We start from the raw sequence: 22484 nt of genomic DNA, 5'->3' as shown, positions 1-22484 counted from the left end.
GGGGGGATTGCATTTGCAAAAATTCCTACAGTTTTTTTTAAGTTTATTTATTTATTTTGAAGGAGAGAGAGAGTGTGTACATGTGCGAGTGAGGGAGAGGCACACAGAGAGATGGAGACAGAGAGTCCCAAGCAGGCTCTGAGCCATCAGTGCAGAGCCTGATGTGGGGCTCAAACCCACAGACTGTGAGATCATGATCTGAGCCAAAATCAAGAGTCAGATGCTTAACCGACTGAGCCCCCAGGTGCCCCAAGAACTGCCACTAGTTTGACCCTCATCATTAAAAGTCCATCGAATTTCAAAGACAATAATGTTGATTTTATGTTAGGAACTTGTGTTTGGTAAAATAAAACCCCAAACCCTAATTTTTCTTCTGCTGATTGAAATGAGTAACAGAGGATGAGAAGGGCTATAGAGACCCCAGACCCAGGAAGGTCTGACACTCGGCTTAGGTTTTTTAACCTAAGAAGAATTCTCTTCTTTCCCATTCTTTCCCCACTTCTTGAAATGTTCTAATTTCATCAGTTTAATTGTGAAAGCTTCCAAGAACGATCTTTTTCCTGTTGGAGAAATTTTGTTTGGCTTCCTGTCAGGCATCGGGGACAGACTTTGTTATAAGGAACTTCATGATAATTTTCACGAGTCTAACGGCTCATGCTGGTTTTGTGCTGCGGACCGGGTGCAAGGGGCACTCCATGGCAGAATGAAGCTGAATCGAGATTCTTGGCCGGCCGCGTGCTGGTGGGATTGTGGCTTAGTAGCTGGGCACTGGGGGATTTTGGCATCAGTTGAGAGAATGTTAGTGGATTGTGAGGGCAGGTCCAAAGGGACATTCTCAGATTCTCCCTCTTCTTTTTTAAAAATAAATATTTTTTTAAGTTTACTTACTTATTTTGAGAGAGAGAGAGCAAGCATGAGCAGGGGAGGGGCAGAGAGAGAGGGAGGGAGAATCCCAAGCAGGCTCTGCACTGTCAGCACAGAACCGAGTGGGGGGCTCGATTTCACTAAATGCAAGATCATGACTGGAGCCACAACCAAGATGAGACTCTTAACCGACTGAGCAGGTGCCTCAATTCTTCCCCTTCATATTCCGGCCCCTCGTGTCAGCTGACTCTCAGTGACTTTCATTGTAATCAAGAGTTTTAATGTTCATATGAGTGAACATTTTTGGAGTGATCATTTTAAAATGCTAATCAGAAAGAGCTAAATCAAAATGGAGAACTCAGAAAAGGGAGAATAATTTACCAAAAACCACCAAATGTGTTGGCTCGGTGTTTCTTCAAATCCTTTATTGGTGTGAAGGTCATCAACATTAAAGAGAATTCACATGTCAAAAGAAATTCCCCTAAAAAAACTTTTGTCGCTTTAAAAAAATTTTTTTAATGTTTGTTTATTTTTGAGAGAGAGAGAGACTGGAAGAGGGGGAGAGAGAGGGAGACAGGATCTGAAGCAGGCTCCATCCAGGCTCTGAGCTGTCAGCACAGAGCCCGACGTGGGGCTCGAACCCACGAACTGTGAGATCATGACCTGAGCCGAAGTCAGACGCTTAACTGACTGAGCCCCACAGGCGCCCTGTGTTGCTTTTTAAAATTATAAATAGTTCATGGTCTTCGTTGAAAATTTAGAAAATACAGATAAAAGAACACAAAAATAGTTTACAGCCTGATTACCCAGAGAGAACTACTACTACACACAACACATCCACAAAACACACACATACATGTCTACACATGTGCACAAGCACACGCACATGTGCACACACACTCACACATGTATCAAACCTCGATGAAATTCTTGTAATCTACTTTCACTCATGGAATGTGTATGTATTTTAGGGGAGGAGATAGTAAATCCTCACCTACTTCATTATTTTTAATGTCATTTTGTCAAATTAATCCCCGTTTTTAGACCTAAAGGTTATTTCTAGCCTGTTCATGCTTTGATTTTTTTTTTTAATTTTTTTTTTTTATGTTTTTTATTTATTTCTAGGAGAGAGAGAGAGACAGCGTGAGCAGGGGAGGGTCAGAGAGAGAGGGAGTCACAGACTCCGAAACAGGCTCCAGGCTCTGAGCCGGCAGCCAGCACAGAGCCCGACGCGGGGCTTGAACCCACGAACTGCGAGATCATGACCCAAGCAAAAGTCGGACGCCTAACCGACTAAGCCACCCAGGCGCCCCTTTGATTTTTAAAATTATAAGTTATTCCTTTCCAAAAATTAGTTTTTGTCTTGCGAGGCAAGGTTCCATTTTTAAAAATCGTTTTTATATATAAAATAAGACACAGGTGCTATGAATTTGGACGTAATTGCAGGTTACACGTGTGACTGGCTGGCGGCTGGCCTTGTCGTTGTTACAGAATACAGGCAGCTTCTACATCTTCCCTGATAACATTCTATTTGCTGAGAGTCTTTCTATATTTTATTCTGCCAGCCGCCTTCTGAATTTTTAAAAGTAATTTGATGAGAATAGTCCATTAATATGAGTAAAGACCATATGCTTAAAAGAAATCATGAAACCCACTAGATTAATGTACCGCTCTGCGCACCGTCCTAAACTGTGGGCTCTGTGTGTTGTGTGTTTTGTTTGTGTGCTGTGTATTGTGTGTGCGTGCTGTATGTTGTGTGTGCATGCTGTGTATTGTGTGTTGTGTGTGTGCTGTGCGTTGTGTGTATGTTGTGTGTGCATGTGCTGTGTGTTGTATGTGTGCTGTGCATTGTGTGTATGTTGTATGTGTGCATGTGCTGTGTATGTGTGTGCTGTGTGTGTTGTGTGTGCACTGTGTGTATTATGTGTGTGCTATATGTGTGTTGTGTGCATGTTGTGTGTTATGTATGTACTGTGTGTATTGTGTGTGTTGTGTGTGGTTGTATACTGTGTTGTGTGTATCGCATGTGTGGTGTGTACACGTATGTTGTGTGTGTGTTAATGTGTATTGTGTGTTGTGTGTATGTGATGTGTGTTGTCTGTATTGTGTGGTGTGTATGTGTTGTGTGTATGTGCTATGTGTGTTGTTTGTGTGATGTGTGATTTGTTGAATGCATTGTGTGTGATATGTTTATCGTGTGTGTGTGCTGTGTGTTGTATGTATTGGGTGTGACGTGTGGGTGTGTGATGTGTATGTTGTATTGCATTTGTGATGTGTGTTGTGTGTATTGTGTGTATGTGCGATGTGTGTATGTGTGTATTGTATGTGTGATGTATATTGTGTGTGTTGTGTGTGTATGTGTGTGTTGTGTGTGATGTGTATTGTGTGTGGTGTGTATGTTATGTGTGTTATGTGTATGTGTGATGTGTGTTGTGTGTATTGTGTATGTGATGCGTGTGTGTTATGTGTAGGTGTGTGTGTGTGATGTGTGTATTGTGTATGTGATGTGTGTGTTATGTGTGTTATGTATGTGTGTGATGTGTGACATGTGTTGTGTGTTGTGTATGTGATGAGTGTGTGTTACGTATGTGTATGTGTTGTGTGTGTGATGTGTGTTGTATGTATTGTGTATGTGATGTGTGTTATGTGTATGTGTGTGTTTGTGCGATGTGTGACATGTGTTGTGTACTGTATATGTGATGCGCATGTGTGTTATGTGCAAGTATGTGTTGTGTATTGTGTATGTGATGCATGTGTGTTATGTGTATGTGTGTGTAGTGTGTGTGTGATGTGTGCCGTGTGTTGTGTGTATTGTGTATGTGATGCGTGTGTGTTGGGTGGGGGATGTGGGAAGCCTTCATCTTTAGTCTGAGATTTTACATTTGTTTCCTCGCTATTGTCTGTGGCCTTTCTCAAAAATAATGAAACTTTTGTTAAAATTAAGACGGAAGAAATAACCGAAGAGGGAGCAGAAGGGGAAGCAGAGGAAGAGGAACCTGAAGAAAAAGAAGCCGGAGAAGAAGATTCTTAGGCCTTTTCATGCTTCATTTCTCCAACTTTTCCAGGTAATCGCCAAGTCCTGGTGTTCATTGCACCGTTGGATTTTTTTTTTTTAAGATTAAAAAAAAATTTTTAATGCTTACTAATTTTTGAGAGAGACAGAGCGTGAGCAGGGGAGGGGCAGAGAGAGAGGGAGACATAGAATCCAAAACAGGGTCCAGTCTCCGAGCTGTCGGCACACAGCCCGACATGGGGCTGGAACCCACAAACCCTGAGATCATGACCTGAGTTGAAGTCAGAGCTTAACCGACTGAGCCCCCCAGGCGCCCCTCCCTGTTGGGTCTCTAGGCCCCCTCACTTGGCAGTGGGAGAAGGAGACCCAATTCAGGCCTGTCTGTCTCCCCCCAAGGCCCCAGGCTGCCCCGTCCTGGAGCCTCAGGGCGGGTGAGCGCCGTCCGATCCACCGTGTCGCGTGTGCCAGGGTATGGAAGGCTGTGGCTCACATGATTTCTAGGAAAAAAGCGTACCGTGGAGGCAAGGAGGAGCTTATTTTGTATGTATTTCCCGCTCGTCCTCTGTGTGCCCTTCATGTAAGTGAAAGCACGGGCGTGTTCTGTTGTCCGTGTCCCATTATGCAGACGCCTGCCTCCCCGTAAACTTAGCGCATCTACAGGGAAACGACAGCTGGGGTTCACAATATGGCAATAAATCACAACCTTAAAAAATCACAACGCTGACCACTGGTCACGAGAGAAAAACATCGCTGCTAGAGATTTTGCGAGAAGTACTCGACAGACATTTTCATTTACCGAATAGTCACCAGAATACTCCTGTAGAAACATCGTGGAACGCGGTGCAAATCACCTTGCGGTGTCGTTGACAAGTGTGCTTGCTGTCTGGTCATTTTAAACTTCTGACCATGTAGACTAGCTGGGTGATTCCTAACACTTTGTAAACATATTAATAAGTTAATGATAGTATCTAATGACATGGATATTGAGGACCCGGAGGAAATGCTCAAATACTGAGCTGATTCAAAGGGGGAGAAAAGTGAAGTACAGCCGCGGCCAGTACCTTTTGCCCGTTTCACTGATTCTTAGAGTTTGGAATCCAGTAGGTGGTAGTTTATTGTGAGGTTAAAATGCCTGATAGTGAAGTGGGGGATGACATCCCCCTAAAGTCCCACCCCTGACTCCTGGAGACGGTCTGTCCATCCAAAGCCAACCCCGTCTCATAGCTCAGGGGAAATCCAGGCATTTTATCTGAAAAGATGGTTTTAGGCACAACATGGGGAGAACAGTGAATCGAACTATGAATGCCGGAGGCCGGCTCCAGCCGGTCCAGGGGTCCCTGAAGGATGGATAGTGTCGGCGAGAGAGAGTGAGAGAGCCCTGAGATTCTTTCTGATCACCAGGCAGGCATCTCCATCCCGTCAGTTTTGGTGTCTTTATTTACAGGTCAAAGGATAACATGGCATCAGAAAAAGGAATTTTTACAATGGAAAACTCTTTGTGATAAGATGCTTTGCAAAGTGTACAAAAACAGGTTTTTCGGAACTATTCTTGCAGAATTACCCCAATCATAGGTTGAGTAAATCTTACAACTAAGGAAATAACAGGATGTTCTTAGTGAAAAACAGGATGACATACATATTTGTTCTAAGTTAATAACGCTAGGATTAGGACATCGGTTAAGTGGTATATAGATAGGCTGGGAGTCATTTTGTTTGGCTCTCAAGAGGGTGAATGTTTTTGAGCTGGTTAATAAGCTGTTTGCGGAAACTTTTTTGACTTGATGCTGAATTGTAAACACCATGGAGGCCCTAAATGTGTCGGCCTTTGTTTTTGGGTTTATGTTTTGGCTACTCTTATCTATCCTCATCCCAGACGCCAGTGTAAGGGAGGATGTTTGCGGAAAGTAGGCCTTAGGGAAGGGACTGCCACACATCACCGGTTAGAAAAGGTCTGAGTATTAACTTAAGTTCTGCCCTTATCTGTACCTGAACTCTAAATTAGGCTCTTTGTTCCAGGGCCAGGCTCAATTGTAACTCTTGTGTTCTGAACCCCCTTTATGATCTAAGTCTTGGATCTGCAAGGCCCATAGGAAGAGCCTTTTGACAATCGTCCACAGTGCTTTCATCTAAAATCTCTTTTGAAAAGGCAGGAATATGCTTTTCCTTATGAGGAATCTGTGTGCAGAATATCGGTCTGATCTGGAATATTGTGAGGCCTGGTCAATACCCGCAGGCTCATCTCCAACATGAGCCAGTAGTAGCAGAAGGAGATCCCAGTTTTCGTTTCTCATGGCAGGAGCTGCACAAACGCTGCCGTTTCCTCACTGTGACTGTCACCCAGCGAGCCCGGTGCGGCTTCAGCATATGAAGCAATTCTCATTTCCTGGGTCTGAAATTGATGCTAAATTAATGCCCCAGGAGAAATAGAGTATGAGACCGAATTCTTCGTCCCCAGGACGGTTGCTTCTCAATCCTCCAGTGTCGGTGTGGACCATTTAAACGTCCTCGTCCAGGACTAAGCTGTATAGTTTCGGCATCTCCGTTCTCCATAGAATTTCAGTGGGGAAAACTGTGATTGGAGATGTTGACATCCTTGTGGTGTTCGATAGTCGTTAGCACAGGGAAAGGATATAAGTTTTCCATGAAAAGCGTTCACTTTCTTGTTGCACTTGGAGGCATATGCTGAGTAGTGGATGTTAGAGTAAAAGGTAACCCCCCGCAATGCATGATAAATAATGAAGATTGTGCTGAACATTGTCTGTCTCTCCTCCGCAGTCTTCTCCCTAATATTTTCCCTTTCTTCTAGAACACTCAAGCCACGAAGCAGTACTTCAACCGTCTCCCCTCAAACCAACCTCAGCAAAATGCTTTGGCGTGAAGCTAGCACCCCTCCCTCGGTACACCCGGGGTTCACTGAGGAATTGTGTTATCTGACATGGGGAGACGTATGCTGGTATGTCTCCCTAATCGTATCAACGCGGAATTCTCTGTGAGGACGACACACACGTACCTTCACGTGCCTGACATCTTTGGCCTTTGCTTATTTATTTTCTCTTATTTTATTTTTTGCTCTGCATGAATAGATCTTACTAATACCCTGGGGGGGGAAAAGGATTTTGAAAAGTGATTTCACAACATACAGCTTCTCTTTGTGATGTAATCAAAGTGTTTCTTTGTACGTGCCTTATGCGATGTGTCCCAGAATTCGCTGAACATAAAGACCTTGGAGAATAAAGAGCTTTCCAGAAAGCCGTCTTCCAAATAAAGATTAATAGCAGACATCTTGTCCCAAGGAACATTAATTTCTTTGTTTACAGCGTCTACTTGTATTTGCCTGAACTCCGTCTGTCTGTCGCCAAGTCTGAAGCCCTTAGCACACTCTTCCTGAGCGCGCTGGGCTCCGTGTTTCCTGTGTCATCACCTACTTGGCCCATGTTTTCCAACGACCCTGGCCATCCTGTTAGGTCATATTTTGTGTTATACACCCAACTGAGCACATTATCTTAGAAGCCTCCTTTTTTTTTTCTTTTTAACGTTTATTTTTGAGAGAGAGAAACAGAGTGTGAGCAGGGGAGGGTCCGAGAGAGAGGGAGACACAGAATCCCAAGCAGGCTCCAGGCTCTGAGCTGTCAGCACACAGCCCGACATGGGGCTCCAACTCACAAACTGCGAGATCATGACCTGAGCTGAAGTCGGACCCTTAACCGACTGAGCCACCCAGGCGCCCCTTGGAAGTTTTCTTGAAATGTAAGTCTGCGGTCCGCACGCGTGGGGATGATGGTGAGGACAGATACACTTGCGCCCCAGGGTCTATGCGTCTGTTCCTGTGGCTTTTCGTTGATTTGCAGGCAGGGCTTGTGCGGGCAGAGCCCGCTGCTGCCATCGCACCTCCTGATACCACAGTTCACGGAGAGCCGGTCCAGCCGCCGTGCTGTCCACCAGGTAGGCTGGCAGCGTCCCTCCTCGCGCCCACCCCATCTCCGATCATCAGAGGTAGTGTTTCTGTCTTGTCCGATTTTGTGGCCATCCGTCTGCTCTCTGCGTCTCTGCTATTCCTTATATTTCCCTTGCTGCAAGAGCATTGCTCCCGTTCTGTCAGAAAGGAGTTGTTCCTGTTTAAGGACAGTTCTGGCCCTTCCACTTGCAGTGGCCGTAAACAGTACCTGCCCCTCAGCCTGACTATTGATTGTGCAGCGAAGCCTGTTTGTGTCATTTGGGAACGTCTTGTGTGGTGGCTGAAGTTGCAGGCATCATGGGGACTCTGGAAACTGCTCTTTTCTTGTTACCCTGGTAACAAAACGAGGCATTTTGAAGAGAATCAAGATGACTTTGTTCCTAACCATTGAAGCAGGCTACCTGAAAAAGGTTTCTTTCTGGGGTGCCTGGGGGGCTCAGTCGGTTAAGCATCCGACTCTTGGTTTCGGCTTCGGTCGTGATCTCAGGGTTTGTGGGTCTGAGCCCCATGTCAGGGCCATGCAGAGCCTACTAGGGATTCAGTCTCTGCCTCTCTCTGCCCCTTCCCTGCTCACTCTCTCTGCCTCGCTTTCAAAACAAATAAATAAAAACTACTAAAAAACAAAAGAATTCTTTTTTGCTAAAAATGAGCTGAGACTACAGTGAAATGAAAATTCATATAATTAAAAATTAATGTCTGTTTTGTACTTGATTGCAGTGAATGTTGTCCCGTCCAGAGAACATGCCTAATTTTGTAATAACTCCACTCATAAGAAGCCTCAAGCTTTTTGCTTTGCTGGGGTTGACTTTTAGCTCTTTTGTGGTGGAGTCAGCAGGAGACGGGTTTATTTAGCTGGATGCTAGTTTTCCTCCTGCTTCTCATATTTTCAGATGAAAATAACCATCTGCGCTAATAATAAGCAAGATAAGAAAAATGACCACTTCTTTAAATTGAATTATTTTTTTCTTATATCGTCTTTCTGTAATCAGAAAATTAACATATGAGTGTGTTTTTATTTACTCTCCTTTCCTTTTTTTTGTTTATTTATTTTTGAGAGAGAGTATGAGCAGGAGCGGGGCAGAGAGAGAGAGGGAGACACAGAATCCGAAGCAGCTCCAGGCAGTGAGCTGTCAGCACAGAGCCCGACGCGGGGCTCGAACCCATGAACAGTGAGATCATGACCTGAGCCGAAGTCGGATGCTTAACTGACTGGGCCATCCAGGCACCGCCCCCTTTGAGGAATATTTTTTTTTTTTTTTGTCTTTTATTTTTTTTTAATAGTTTATTGTCAAATTAGTTTCCACATAACACTCAGTGCTCACTTGTGGGGAGGAATATTTTTAAATGTTTCCTTGCAAACCCAGTTTCATATAACACCTGTGCAAGTGTGAAGTGACCCTAGTGAATTGTAATAATGGAGAGAGACCATTAGGTGGTGATAAAACACCAGCTTCCGGACACAGTGTATGTCCCCAAAGCCCCCTGGCAGCATGTAAAAGATAGGGTACTGTTGAAACCAGAAGGTGGGTCTAGGGGTCTGTCAACTGGACAGAGGAAGGACAAACAGACACCCGGCACACCCGTTGGTCAATTAATTAGCACATCGTTTATAACGCTTTTATCTGAGATCATTTGGGCAAAATTTTGTACATTCTTTTTTTAATAGATTTCTTAATTTTTTTAATGTTTATTTATTTTTGTGTGAGAGAGAGAGAGAGGGAAGGGCAAAGAGAGAGAGGGAGACACAGAATCTGAAGCAGGCTCTGTCCATACAGAGCCCACAGTGAGGCTCGAACCCATGAACAGTGAGATCATGACCTGAGCCGAAGTCGGACGCTCAACCAACTGAGCCCCCCAGGCGCCCCCAAATTGTTGTGCATTCTTAAACACCATGAAAACCATTGTTTTGATTGTTTGAATTGATTGTTTGAATTTCACATCCTTGCCTTACACTGAAGGGATCTAAACTCGGTCAACAACTGATGGCCTACAGTCACTTTGGGAAAAGTACAGGATCCTCCTATAGCCTAGAAATGTTTCTATTCCCTCCCAGGAGTATAAACAGAGCCCGGAGGAGCCACGCGGCCAATTGCCCGTCCCCATTCCAAGCGCTTCGGCCCTAATACAGCATATTTCCAACTGTTTAGAGATATATTCACGATCCTCACAAAAGCATGTCTTTCATGATTGTCTAAGATCCTTGGCGCTTTTTTCCTATTCCTTTTGGAAGGACTTTGTTATAAGTAGAAAAAATGAGTTGTGAAATCTTTAAACCTTTCGGCAGATCCGGTTGTTTTCCAGGACTAGAAATCCAGAGATTGTCGAAAGACGTGGCGACGCTCTCGGGGGTGGAAGGTGCACAGTGAGAGATGACTGGGCTAGGCGGGTGCATACTGGGGGTGGGGCGGGTCAGGGTGTAGCTTGGGCGGAACGCATTTGCACAGGAGTGTGATGCCTTCTCTCACCGGGTCACAAGATTCAAGCTCACAGTTCAGGATTAAAATTGGACCCTGGTTATTGTGTTTCATACCGTTTTTATTTGCTGACATTTGTTGGGTGTTTGCTGTGAGTCAGGCTCTGTATTAAGGGCTTCGCGTAATCCTTACAAGTAACCTGATGAGGTAGACATCATCCTCATTTTACAGATTAGGAAAGTGAGGTGGCGGGGAGGTGGGGCGGGGGAGCGCGTTCGGTGCTTGCGTAAGGTCACGCAGCCCAGAAATGGCCAAGCTGGGACTGAGATCTACCTGTGTTCCACCCCATGGCCAGGACCAGCCTTCCCAATAAACCCTTTCCTCTTTGCTCTTGACCGCGGTCGCAGCCCCTGGACAGTTCCTGGTTGGGCAGCGGGTGCCTTGTCCTCCGAGCGCGTCCTTCCTCGGACTACGATGGCCCCCCATGTTCTGCCTTCAGCCTCAGTACCACAGTCCAGACGTTCAAGCTTGGCGGAAGGGGACTGGAACTTCCCAGCTGTGATCCACATGTGCTGATTTCTCAGGTGAACCAGCAGGGAGCAATTTCATCCCCTTCATTCTCAGATTCTTGGGCCGCTTGCTGTGGCCGCCAGCGCCAGGCCCACTTGTAGAGGGACGTGAAGCACCGTCAGCCCACATTACTCTAGAAATGGGTCGGTGGCTTCAGACCCAGAGTCTCAGGTTGCAGAGGGAAGAAACAAAATTGTCATCTGCCTTTTCCAGTCTACTTGTCCTCGGCTATACCTCGCTCGCTGGTGCTGAAGGATACACCCAGAATTCCTCTGGGGCTTAGCTGTCACTGGCCACCCAGTGATGTGCCAGTGTCTCAACTAGCTCCTCACGGTATTTTTAGCAGAGATGTTGGTTCCTTCTGGCTCCTCATTGAGGAAGATTTAATGAGGCGAAATACATTTGAGTCCCAGGACGTCAATTTTTAGTTTGCTGGGTTTTGNACCACTGAAAGGAAACAGAGTTATCTAGGGAGGAAAATGAAGCTCGTATTAAAAACTTCACACTCACAGTCTAATTTCTCTTCAGTTTTTTCAAAACTGAAGCAGGAAAATAAAACATGGTTTTATTTTACTCTAAGGAGTAGAGAGAGACATCTCCAGCCTTTAATTAGATTCATAGAGATTTAAATCTTGAGATACCATTAGGCCAAATCCACTAAGCAGGCAGCTGGATGGTGTCTGAGAGCGGTTACAAGGGATTTCAGGGCTCTGAGGGGGTTCTCTGTGAGATATTTAGGCAGGGGAGTGAGAGTTCTGGGTAGTTTCTGAACACACACTTGGAGGTCGCTCTCCGCCTGGCTAGCGTTCCTGGGGACTTTTGTATAACACTGGTGTCTTTGACGCCCCACGAAGGCACCAGAGTGTTTTTGGAAGCGCCTCAAACGATGAGATGCGCCTCTGGGTTTAAGAAATGTTGGCCGGTGGGGCTNGGGGAGTGAGAGTTCTGGGTAGTTTCTGAACACACACTTGGAGGCCGCTCTCCGCCTGGCTAACGTTCCTGGGGACTTTTGTATAACACTGGTGTCTTTGACGCCCCACGAAGGCACCAGAGTGTTTTTGGAAGCGCCTCAAACGATGAGATGCGCCTCTGGGTTTAAGAAATGTTGGCCGGAAGGAATCTAGACCCTGGGAAACAGTCAAGCCCTCATTCTCTCACCTGTGTGGGCCAAGCAGCCTAATCACTCCCAAGGGACTCTTAACAAAGGAACCCGTGGTTTTCAAATATATATTTTGAAGCCATGGAGCTCTCAGTTCAAATGGATCTCCAAGAGTAAAAATCAGACGGAAGTAGTGGAATTTTATGGACCTTGGCCCCAAAGNGGCTCGAGCCCACGAACCGCGAGATCATGACCTAAGCGAAAGTCGGACGCTTAACCGACTAAGCCACCCAGGCGCCCCATGTAGGCTTTTCTTTTTAAATCAGCTTCACTGAGGTGTACTTTATACGATAATATGCGCCTGTGCTGCTTTTCTAACACTGGCAAATTCTCCAATTTTCTGATATCAACCAGGTATCTTACAATTCAGTTCTGATGCTATACTCCTGGGGTTAGTTTCTGAGCTTTTTTTATCTAGGTTTTCTATGTAGGCATGAATCATCTAGGCACAAATCACTGGCCCTTGATGATCGAACTCACACTCCAGGATGTGTGGGTAAGGTGGGCAGGAAGGTCTAACCTTCTCATCACAGGTTGGTTTTTTTTTGGCAACCANAAGGGCCCACCCACCTTGAGTCACCTCATTAGCATAAACTCAAGTGTGGTTGGATGGGGCTCATTATGAATAACAAAAGACACTCTTCTCACTCAGGAAATTGCAAGGGTTTTAGGAGCTCTGTCAGGAACTGGAAACAAAGACCACAGCATCCATTTGATTTGTTCTGGCAAATGTGTATATTCATGTAACCCATACCCCTACCAAGATCCAGAACATTCCATCACCCAGTAAAGTTCCCCTGTGCTCCTTTGATAGCTGCTCCCTCCCCTGCACCTGCTCGCCAGAAAACGACTATTCTGTTTTCTGACCCTATAGATTTTCCTTTTCTAAAGCTTCATATATATGAGCAAAATAACTATTTACTCTTTTGTGTCTAGATTGTTTTCCTCCTTAAAATATTTTGGAGACGCATCCATGTTTGTGCGAATACCAGCACTTGTGTCTTCTCGTTGCTCAGTATGAAATTACCACAGTCTGTTCCTCTGTCCGGGGATGGACATTGGAGTCATTTCCGGTTTGGGGCTATTTTGAACAGAGCGGCCATGGACATTTGTGCGCAAGTCTTTTTGTGCACAAATGTTTTATTTCTCTCCAGTAAATACCAAGTAGTGGAATTTAGACTATAGGTTTTTGAGGACGCAGTTCGCATACGTCCGTGGCTCCGTGCGGTTACCTTGAGCCTACGTCTTAAATGAATTTCTTGGTCGGAGAAAGGAACTGATATGAGCTCAATACTCTTTAAAGGATTTTGAATTTATTGTCTTTAACCCTTCCAATGACCATAAGAACTAAATGTTATTAACAGGGTTCGAACTCACAAACTATGAGATCTTGGAGCCAAAGTCGGACGCTCAACTGACTGAGCCACCCAGGTGCCCCCTAAGTGTTATTTTTTTTTATAGAGCTTTATTTCTACGGGGGAAATAGAAGCTCAGAAATGTCAAGTAGGCTGCCGAGGCTCACACAGCTAGTAGGGAGTATGAGTAGGAGTCAAACCCTCTGTTTGACTCTAAAGGCCCGATTTATTTGTCGCTACTATTTTTGGCTGCCTACCCAAACAGTTAAGGCAATTTAATTTGCAGGAGAATCCTGAAAATCTCCAGAGAGCCTCTGTGGGAGAAGCAAAGTCTTTCCGGCCGCTGAAGAAGGTCGCATCCTGCTACCATGAAGTCTGAGTCAGCCTGTAACACTGGGACACTGACCATTTGACCCTAGCATTTACTAGGGTTAGAAAAAAGAGAGAGAGGGGGCCTGGGTGGCTTAGTCAGTTGAGCATCCGACTTTCGCTTAGGTCATGATCTCGCGGTTCATGGGTTCGAGCCCCGCGTCGGGCTCTGTGCTGACTGCCAGTTCAGAGCCTGGAGCCTATTTCAGAGTCTGTGTCTCCCTCTCTCTCTGACCCTCCCCTGCTCATGCTCTCTCTCTGTTTCTCTCTCTCTCAAAAAAATAAATAAAACATTTAAAAAAAGAGAGTCATCTGCTACAGTTTACCTGCATTTTCCATGTTATCAGTGTTTGACTATTAAACTCAAGAATTGCCGGGGTGCCTGGATAGCTCAGTCAGTTAAGCGTCCGACTTCGGCTCAGGTCATGATCTCACAGTTTGTGGGTTCGAGCCCCGCATCTGGCTCTGTGCTGACAGCTCAGAACCTGGAGCCTGTTTCAGATTCTGTGTCTCCCTCTCTCTCTGTCCCTCCCCTGCTCACGCTGTCTTTCTCTCTCTCTCTCTGTCTCTCTCTCTCAGAAATAAGTTAAAAAAATATTTAAAAAAAAACCCTCAAGAATTGCCACCTCATGGAAATGTAGACAAATTTTCTCTTCTTGTGCTGAGTCATAGTGAACAACGCTTCCACCGTATCCACGGGCTCTTCTGAAGCCTTTTTCTTGGGCCACCAGGATCTCTGGAAGGAAGAGAGTTTGCGGGGATCTGGGGTCCTATAACATCCTATATTCACCCACCTCCTCCAAGTGAAGTACAGAAGAGCGGTTGCTACCAAGTTCTGCGCGGCCCGCGGTGCTGAGTGAGGACAGAGTGGGCTCAGGCTGGCCTGGCCAGCCCTGCAAGGCACCCGTGCGGCCACACTGACAATGGGTTGAGCTCCGGTGGCAGCAGGTGGAGAACTGCCCTGGCCTCTGCTGCCCCTGGATCCAGCATCTAGACGTTAGCCTCCATCTCTGCAAGAAGGCCTCCAGAACCCTGTTCCAAAGCCTTGGCCATATCCATTCCCCCTTCGTTGGCCCCCATGACACAACATTGTTAAGTAGTTTGACTATAGCTCCTGGCTATAAGTTGTTTTCTTTTTTTTATTTTTAAAAAATGTTTTTTTTATGTCTGTATTTTATTTTGAGAGACGGAGACAGAGAGCAAGCAGGGGAGGGGCAGAGAGAGAAGGAGACACAGAATCTGAAGCAGGTTTCAGGCCCTGAGCTGTCAGCACAGAGCCCAACATGGGGCTCAAACTCGTGAGCTATGAGATCATGACCTGAACCGAAGTCGGACAGTTAACAGACTGAGCCACCCAGGTGCCCCTATAAGTTATTTTCAAAACAGGAATGTACAGGCATCAGGTCAGTCTTGTTCTCACCCCAGGTTTTAGTATGAAAAAACCCCAACTAACCATTGTTTTGTCCCTTTGTGATTCATATATATACTTTCAGCATAGGAAATTTTGTTTACATCTATTTTTTTTAATTTTTAAAAATGTTTTTATTTTTTGAACAAGAGAGAAAGTGTGTGTGTGAGTAGGGGAGGGGCAGAGAGAGAGGGAGACACAGAATCTGAAACAGGCTCCAGGTTCTGAGCTGTCAGCACAGAGCCCAACATGAGGTTCAAACTCATGGACCATGAGATCATGACCTGAGTCAATGTCAGACACTCAACCAACTGAGCCACCCAGGTGCCCCTGGAGGTTTTTGTCTGATTGCTTACTGCTGTATCACTTGGGTCTGAAACAGTACATACAATAGGTGCCCAATAACTATGTTGAATAATTAATTGTCTATATGTAACAATACATACATTGTTTTTCAGACCCATCTCCTCAGTGTGGGGCCACCCTATGCAGCCTCTTCGCCAATGCCTTCTTGCCCGTTCCAGAAGTATTCCTGAGTACTTTTGGGTTCCCCAAACCAGGCATTTTCGAATTATCTAGAGTCCTGAGATCTAAGATTATATATACACTATATACATTAAAGCTGGCACAAAAATGTCATTTCAAAAAGATCATTAAAAAGTCATTGCTCACAAAGGAAAAGAGAATAAAAACGGAGGTGCATACTGATCACTGTAAGAAATAGTGACATGAGATTTGGGCTGAAAACATCAGCACGGACTTATGACTTGGTAAGATGGAAGACTCCTCTCAGTGACAGCCAGAGACTCCTTTCTGGGGTCACTTTGCCTGCAACTGTGTGGTCCCAGCCACTAACATTCAATCCCTGACTCGCTTCCCTCCAGGAAAACTTTGCTGCCTTGATGTTTTCAAATATAGTGTATTCATAGGAAATATGAGGTTCTGTAAGGCCAATAGATCGCCACCGAGATGACAGAGTTTGTTATTCACGGATCCCAAAGGAGGGGCACACCACACTATGCCACGGGGGCCACGTGGATAAGCACCAGGTGGGTCAGGAGACGGAGGGGGAAATGTGGGCAGGAGCCATTCCCCTGGTTCCCACAGGAAGGCACAACTTTGGCAGGGTAAGCAGGCATCGTACAGGCTGGTTGGAACAATTTCGGCAGCCTCTGGGGCACAGAGACTGTCCCTCATTGTTTGGTACCTGGCCCCAGGTGGTGAGGCCAGGCGGCTAGGGGCCCAGAGTATGAGAGGAAGTGGTCAGGGGTGTGGGCTCTGGATTGGAGGGTTTGCACTTGAAAAGCATGCACGTTGTTTACTTGTCTGCAGGAAGTGACTAATCCGGGGAGGGCAGTCTCTTCAGGGTCAGCAGGGACCCAGGTGTCAGAGCATCAGCATACAGAGAGGAAGGGGCGCCTGGGGGCTCAGTCGGTTAAGCAGCCGACTTCGGCTCAGGTCAGGATCTCACAGTTCACAAGTTCGAGCCTCGAGTTGGGCTCTGTGCTGACAGCTCAGCCTGGAGCCTGCTTGGGATTCTGTGTCTCCCCCTCTCTCTGTGCCACTCCCTTGCTCGCACTCTGTCTGTCTCTCTCTCTTTAAAAACAATAAACGTTTAAAAAAAAGAATACAGAGCAGAAGACATGGTTAATATATCAGGAAGGTAAATAGCACTAAATCTTAGACCTCAAGACTCTAGATAACACTGAAATGCCTTGTTTTGGGAACACCAAAGTACTAGAGAATACTGCTAAAATGGGCCTGGAGGCCATCGGCGAGGTGGCCGGGTAAGGTGGCCGCACATTGAAGAGATGGGTCTGAAAAGCAATGGCAGCCACCAAGCCAAGTCTATATGAATCTCAAGTCTATGAAGATGCTGAACAAATCCTCAAGGACACCAGACCTTCAGGTCACAGGGACTGAAGTGTTACTTGTTTGAGGCACACTGTACGATGACGGAATTAAGTAAGCTCCTCACTAAAATGTTGGCCGTCAAGCAGGCATTGTTACTCTGCGCACCTTCCGACCTGTTTGCGTTATGGTGGAGGCTGGGACCGCGTGTAGTCCTTTATTATTCTGGGCAATATATATTGTGATCGAGTAGAATGTTTGATGTGTGTGCAAAGGCAGAGTTGATTTCTAACAATCCATAAATTGTGTTTCAAATGTTTAACTCATACACACACACACACACACACACACACACACACACCCTTGGATCTAATGTGGGGATGGCGCAGCTACCTGCTCTTGGAATCAGAGAAATACATCTGGTGCTTAGTGGAAATGTCTCAGCAACGATGGAAAAATCCTTAAGCCTATTTCTTTGGTAATCTTTGCTCCCTGCTTCCCAAGCCCAGTGCTGAAGCCAATAAAGGCTGCAGGTGGCAGTAGATGGCCTCTCATATTTCCTATGGCTAGAAGTCCAGCCAGCACCCGATTTTACTGCCCCTCATGGATGAAGAGGGTGATTTAGTGGCCCCCAGTAATGCTGAGCAAGAACCCAGCCTCTGATGCCCCCCCTTTGGCTATGCTCTGGGGAATGGACATGGGAACACAATGACTTCCACTGAGACGAGAGGAGGAAGTGAACAGGGAATGATTGAGAGTTTCGGAAGCACCTCACGCCGCCGGAGCCTCATTCTGTCTCCTATGTAATCTTCCCATTCATGCCTACAAAACATAAGTGATGGTTTTTAGTTGGTGACTATTACCTTTACTTTATTCTACCAGTAATCCATGTTTGAAGAGGAGGAGTCTTTGTTTTCCTTATTGTAGTGACTCCCACTAAGGCATGAAATAGATGTAACGTAAGGACATTTATGTAATGCAGAAGTCCCTACTGGTAAGGCCATGCTGTGCTGCAGGGACTGTCAAATGCTGGCACGAAGATGGATTATTCTCCCAAGTCAGAGGGTCACAATGGCTTTCCATTCAAGAATAAAACCAGTAGAAACTGCATAAATAGACACCAAGGAACCAGTCTGTTTTCAAGAAATATCTGGGGGCGCCTGGGTGGCTCACAGGGTTAAGCGTCCGACTTCGGCTCAGGTCACGATCTCACGGTTCGTGGGTTCGAGCCCCGCGTCGGGCTCTGTGCTGACAGCTCAGAGCCTGGAGCCTGTTTCAGATTCTGTGTCTCCCTCTCTCTCTCCCCCTCTTCTCTTCATGCTCCGTCTGTCTCTCAAAAATAAATAAATGTTAAAAAATTTTTTAAAAATAAATAAGTAAATAAACTTTGAAAAAAGAGTTAAAAAAAGAAACATGTATAATCTGGAAAGTACCCTCTATTCCCTGACAAACTATTTGTCAATTTGCAAATCCAAATAGGTTAGCAATTATGGATGGCTTTCTAAAATCCTCCGCACATTTCTTTCCTCTTTTCAAAATAGCTTTTCATATTTGATGTCAACAACTAATCATCTAGGCTAATTTACTAGCATGTGGCCCAGCTTAAAGCTTTATTTATTTTTTTTCCCCTGAGTCTTTTGTGGTGAGGTGTGGAAAGGAGAGTGGAGGGGGGTCTGGTAGCTATGGCAACGGCATTGCCACAAAGAAGTAGCTCTCAGCAAAAGGCGCTCAGGCCAGGAGGCTAATTCCTATAACAAAGCCTTTTTTGTGTTCAAGTGGGCCCGGGAGAGCCCTGGGTTGGGACAGTGGCTGACAAACCTTCAGCCCAAGGACCTGTGAGGGAAAGATGTGAGTCTCAATCTTCGCATCATTAATCATTTGATGTCAAAATGAATAAAAAATGCTAGCGTACCTCAGGGCCCCTGGGTGGTTCAGTTGGTTAAATGTCTGACTTTAGCTCAGGTCATATTCTCGTGGTTTACAGGTTCGAGCCCTGAGTCGGGCTCTGTGCTGACAGCTCAGAGCCTGGAGCCTGCTTCAGATTCTGTGTCTCCCTCTCTCTCTGCCTCTCTCCCGCTTTCACGCTCTCTCTCTGTCTCTGTCTCTCTGTCTCTATTTGTACTATTTGTATTCCCTGTCTCTCTGTCTCAAAAAAGGAATAAACATTAAAACAAAATTTTTTTCTTTTTTTCTTTTTCTTTAATATTTTTATTTATTTCTAGGAGAGAGAGAGAGACAGCGTGAGCAGGGGAGGGTCAGAGAGAGAGGGAGACACAGACTCTGAAATAGGCTCCAGGCTCTAAGCTGTCAGCACAGAGCCCGACGCAGGGCTCGAACCTATGAACCGTGAGATCATAACCCAAGCGAAAGTCGGGACGCTTGACCGACTAAGCCACCCAGGCGTCCCAAAACAAAAATTTTTTTTTTAATGCTAGCAAACCTGATGAACTTCCCCTTGTGATTTGGGTTCCTCTCCTAAAAGGTACCATTGCCTACCGCGCGTGTTCCCGCAGAAGCACACTTAGGGCTCATCCACAGAGTCTGGACATGCTCTTTCAGTCTCTCTCATTTTATGCCCAAAATGCCCAGGGACCAAAGCTGTCTCAAACGGCTGAACGGGATTGTAAACACCATCCTTTCTAAAATGGGTTTGTTTTAAGATGGTTCCTACTGTTAGAATGTGATCCTTCCATTGCGCTAGCTTATTTGGTTTTGCCATCAGTTTTCCAATAGAAATGAAGTGGGATGAAAAGTAGCCTCTAGGGGCGCCTGGGTGGCTTAGTCGGTTAAGCGTCCGACTTTCGCTTGGGTCATGATCTCGCGGTTCGTGGGTTCGAGCCCCGCGTCGGGCTCTGTGCTGACTGCCAGCTCAGAGCCTGGAGCCTGTTTCAGTCTGTGACTCCCTCTCTCTCTGTTTCCGCTTTAGCCATGTTGTTCAGGGAGTTTATTATCAACTAGCTGCTCAATGTAATCAAGTCAAGAGAAAATCGATCCAAAGGTAAGAAAATGTTTGGGGTGGAAAGTATTGAGCCCGAAAAGAGGCTCACTTTCGAATTCTAGAGGAAGAGTGTTTAGTTTGAAAATTTTAGGACTGTAAACATGTCCCTGAATGTTTCCAGTTTTTTGTTTTTTTTTTAATTTATTTATTGAGAGAAAGAGAGCAGGGGAGAGGAAGAAAGAGAGGGAGACACAGAATCTGAAGCAGGATCCAGGCTCTGAGCTGTCAGCACAGAGCCCGACGCGGGGCTCTAACCCACGAACTGTGAGATCACGACCTGAGCTGAAGTCGAACGCTTAACTGACTGAGCCACCCAGGTGCCCCCAGTTTTTTTCAATCCATGAAGACAGCTATGTTGGAACTGAAAATGATGAAATCTTGGGCTTCGTGGCTTGATTTTGGGTTTCTTCTTTTCCAGGTATGTACTTTTTGGTGGATTATTAAGTCCTTTTTGGGTGATCCTTGAGTTCTTGAATTGTTGGTGAATTATTAAATATCTTTTGGGTGATTCTTGAGTTCTAAAGTGGGAATACAAATAGTACCACCCCTAAGAATGTTGTGAACGTTAACTGATTTAGTCTATGTAATGTACTATGTCGTGTACCTAGGACAGGACAGGTTTCTTCACCAATGTGTTATGATGTCGGTGCATGCTTAACGGCCCCATGATGGCTGTTAATCAGACCATGTGCACATTTCTTTGGAAACAATTACTGCAGTACGGAATGTGGTGATGGTGTTGCAGAAAAAAAATAGACCCAGACCGGAGAAAACTCAAGCGGCATGCAGAGAACGGAGAGAACACAGCTTTATTACGCCGGCGCGCCCAGTGGGAGTGTTCCCCAAAGACTGAGCCCCAAACAAAGGTGGTAGTTTGCTTATAAAGTTAAAAGAAGCCCACCCACGCCGGCAGAGGTGTTTAAAGCTGATTGGATGTATCGGGGTAGGGTGACTTGGGGTCTTCGCTACGTGGAGGTAGGGAAAGGAAGTGGGTGTGGGGAGCACCTGGCCTGGGCCATTTGGGCAGTTCGCCATTATGACCTGTATGACCCCTAGGAGTCTTTCCTTTATTTTCTCCATTAATGGGAAGGTCCAGTAAGGGTTAGGCTAATTCTTGGCTTGACTTTGAAGTTATTCAAGATGCTGGCTTCAAGTTCTGGACTTTACAGCTTACCGTTAGGATCTGCCATGGGATTGGCAAACCATTCTGTCCTGTACAGGGCCTCCAGCCCTGGTGACGGGGAGAGTGTTCTTTTTCCAATGATAGGGAAAAAACCTGTTATAAGATGGCCGACAGGACTGATAAGGAAATACCCATCCCTGATCAAAGGCTCCCTCTTCTGGGTTCTTCTTCCCACCCTGCTTGTCGAATGCATTAACGAGGAATGTGGAAGTAACAGTCTATAAATTACTCCCTCTGCTGATGCTCTGGGCTCAGACCTCTGGAGAATGATCTCCTCTGAGCCCACTGGTGTAAAATAAACCTCCTCCCTTCCAAGATCTCCGGGTGCCGCTTGGTTCTTCCGCCGGGTGATCCAGACCAGATTCCGCAACACCAACAGAGGAGAATTAGAATTAAGTGTCTGGAGGTGAGTGGTGTTTCCTCAGCACCTGCAAGCCTGGGGGCTAAAGCAGGGAAAAGGGAACGCCAGAAGGAACGCCAAAGGCAGGGAATTAGACTCCAGCACCCAGATTCGTTTCCAGTCCTAGAGCCTTGACCTCTGGTTACGAATCTATGACAGCACAGTGTCCTGTGGATCTTACAGATCAAGAATCAGAGCAGTTGAAGGTCTGGCTGCATCTTCCAGTGGAGGGCTCGGGTTTCGTTCCTGAAACCACAAGGGCGGGATCTGCCAGGGACTGTGTGTGAAGAGTCTAGGACTTTGCCGGAGCTGGGGGGGTGGGGGGGCAGGCCTCCCCGCTCATTTGCTTTATTGGTGCCACCAGGAGAGCCGTGAAGTACACTAGCACCTGGCACACAGCGACAATGTGCATATTTTTAAAAAAATTTTTTTCATTTATTCATATTTTGAGAGACAGAGCGTGAGTGGGGGAGGGGCAGAGAGAGAAAGAGACACAGAATCTGAAGCAGCTCCAGGCTCTGAGCTGTCAGCACAGAGCCCGACGCAGGGCTCGAACTCACGGTTCATGAGATCATGACCTGAGCCAAAGTCGGATGCTCAACCGACTGAGCCACTCAGGCGCCCTGACATTGCATATTGACGAGGGAGTATAAGGCAGGTGGACGACACCCCGCAAACACCGCCCCCTTCTCCCCCAAGGTGGGGTGTGTGTGATATTCCTCAGGCACCCCTGTCAGGCAGAGAAGGACAGATACCATATGTTTGCACGTGTAGGAGGATTAGGAGGAACTTACTGGAGGACCCTGGGGGAGCNTTGACAATAAACTATTTAAAAAAAAAAAAGAACAAAGGAAAGGAAACAAATGGTGAACTGATCGAGATCACAGGACCTGAGTCTCCATCAGTTTGCAAGGTTTGCAAATATCGGTGTAAATTACAAGAAAA

The 22484-nt window shown here is 46.0% G+C and overlaps 1 protein-coding gene across 2 annotated transcripts in view; it reads left to right on the top strand.

Moving 5' to 3' along the window:
- SH3BGR (SH3 domain binding glutamate rich protein) overlaps window positions 1-7156 on the top strand; it is a 57483-nt gene extending 50327 nt beyond the window's left edge. For both annotated transcript variants that reach the window (XM_077765434.1, XM_077765433.1), the window contains 2 exons: window positions 3809-3929; window positions 6684-7156. In XM_077765434.1, the coding sequence (XP_077621560.1) occupies window positions 3809-3895 (87 nt within the window). In that variant the 3' untranslated portion in view covers window positions 3896-3929; window positions 6684-7156. The remainder of the gene's footprint in view (window positions 1-3808; window positions 3930-6683) is intronic.
- The last annotated feature ends 15328 nt before the right edge of the window (window positions 7157-22484 follow it).

This window comes from Crocuta crocuta, unplaced genomic scaffold (genome assembly GCF_008692635.1).
Source record: "Crocuta crocuta isolate KB4526 unplaced genomic scaffold, BGI_CrCroc_1.0 scaffold84, whole genome shotgun sequence".
Lineage (NCBI taxonomy): Eukaryota > Metazoa > Chordata > Mammalia > Carnivora > Hyaenidae > Crocuta > Crocuta crocuta.
The sequence above is the reverse complement of the archived record's forward strand: the minus strand, read 5'-3'. Positions and strand labels throughout refer to the sequence as shown.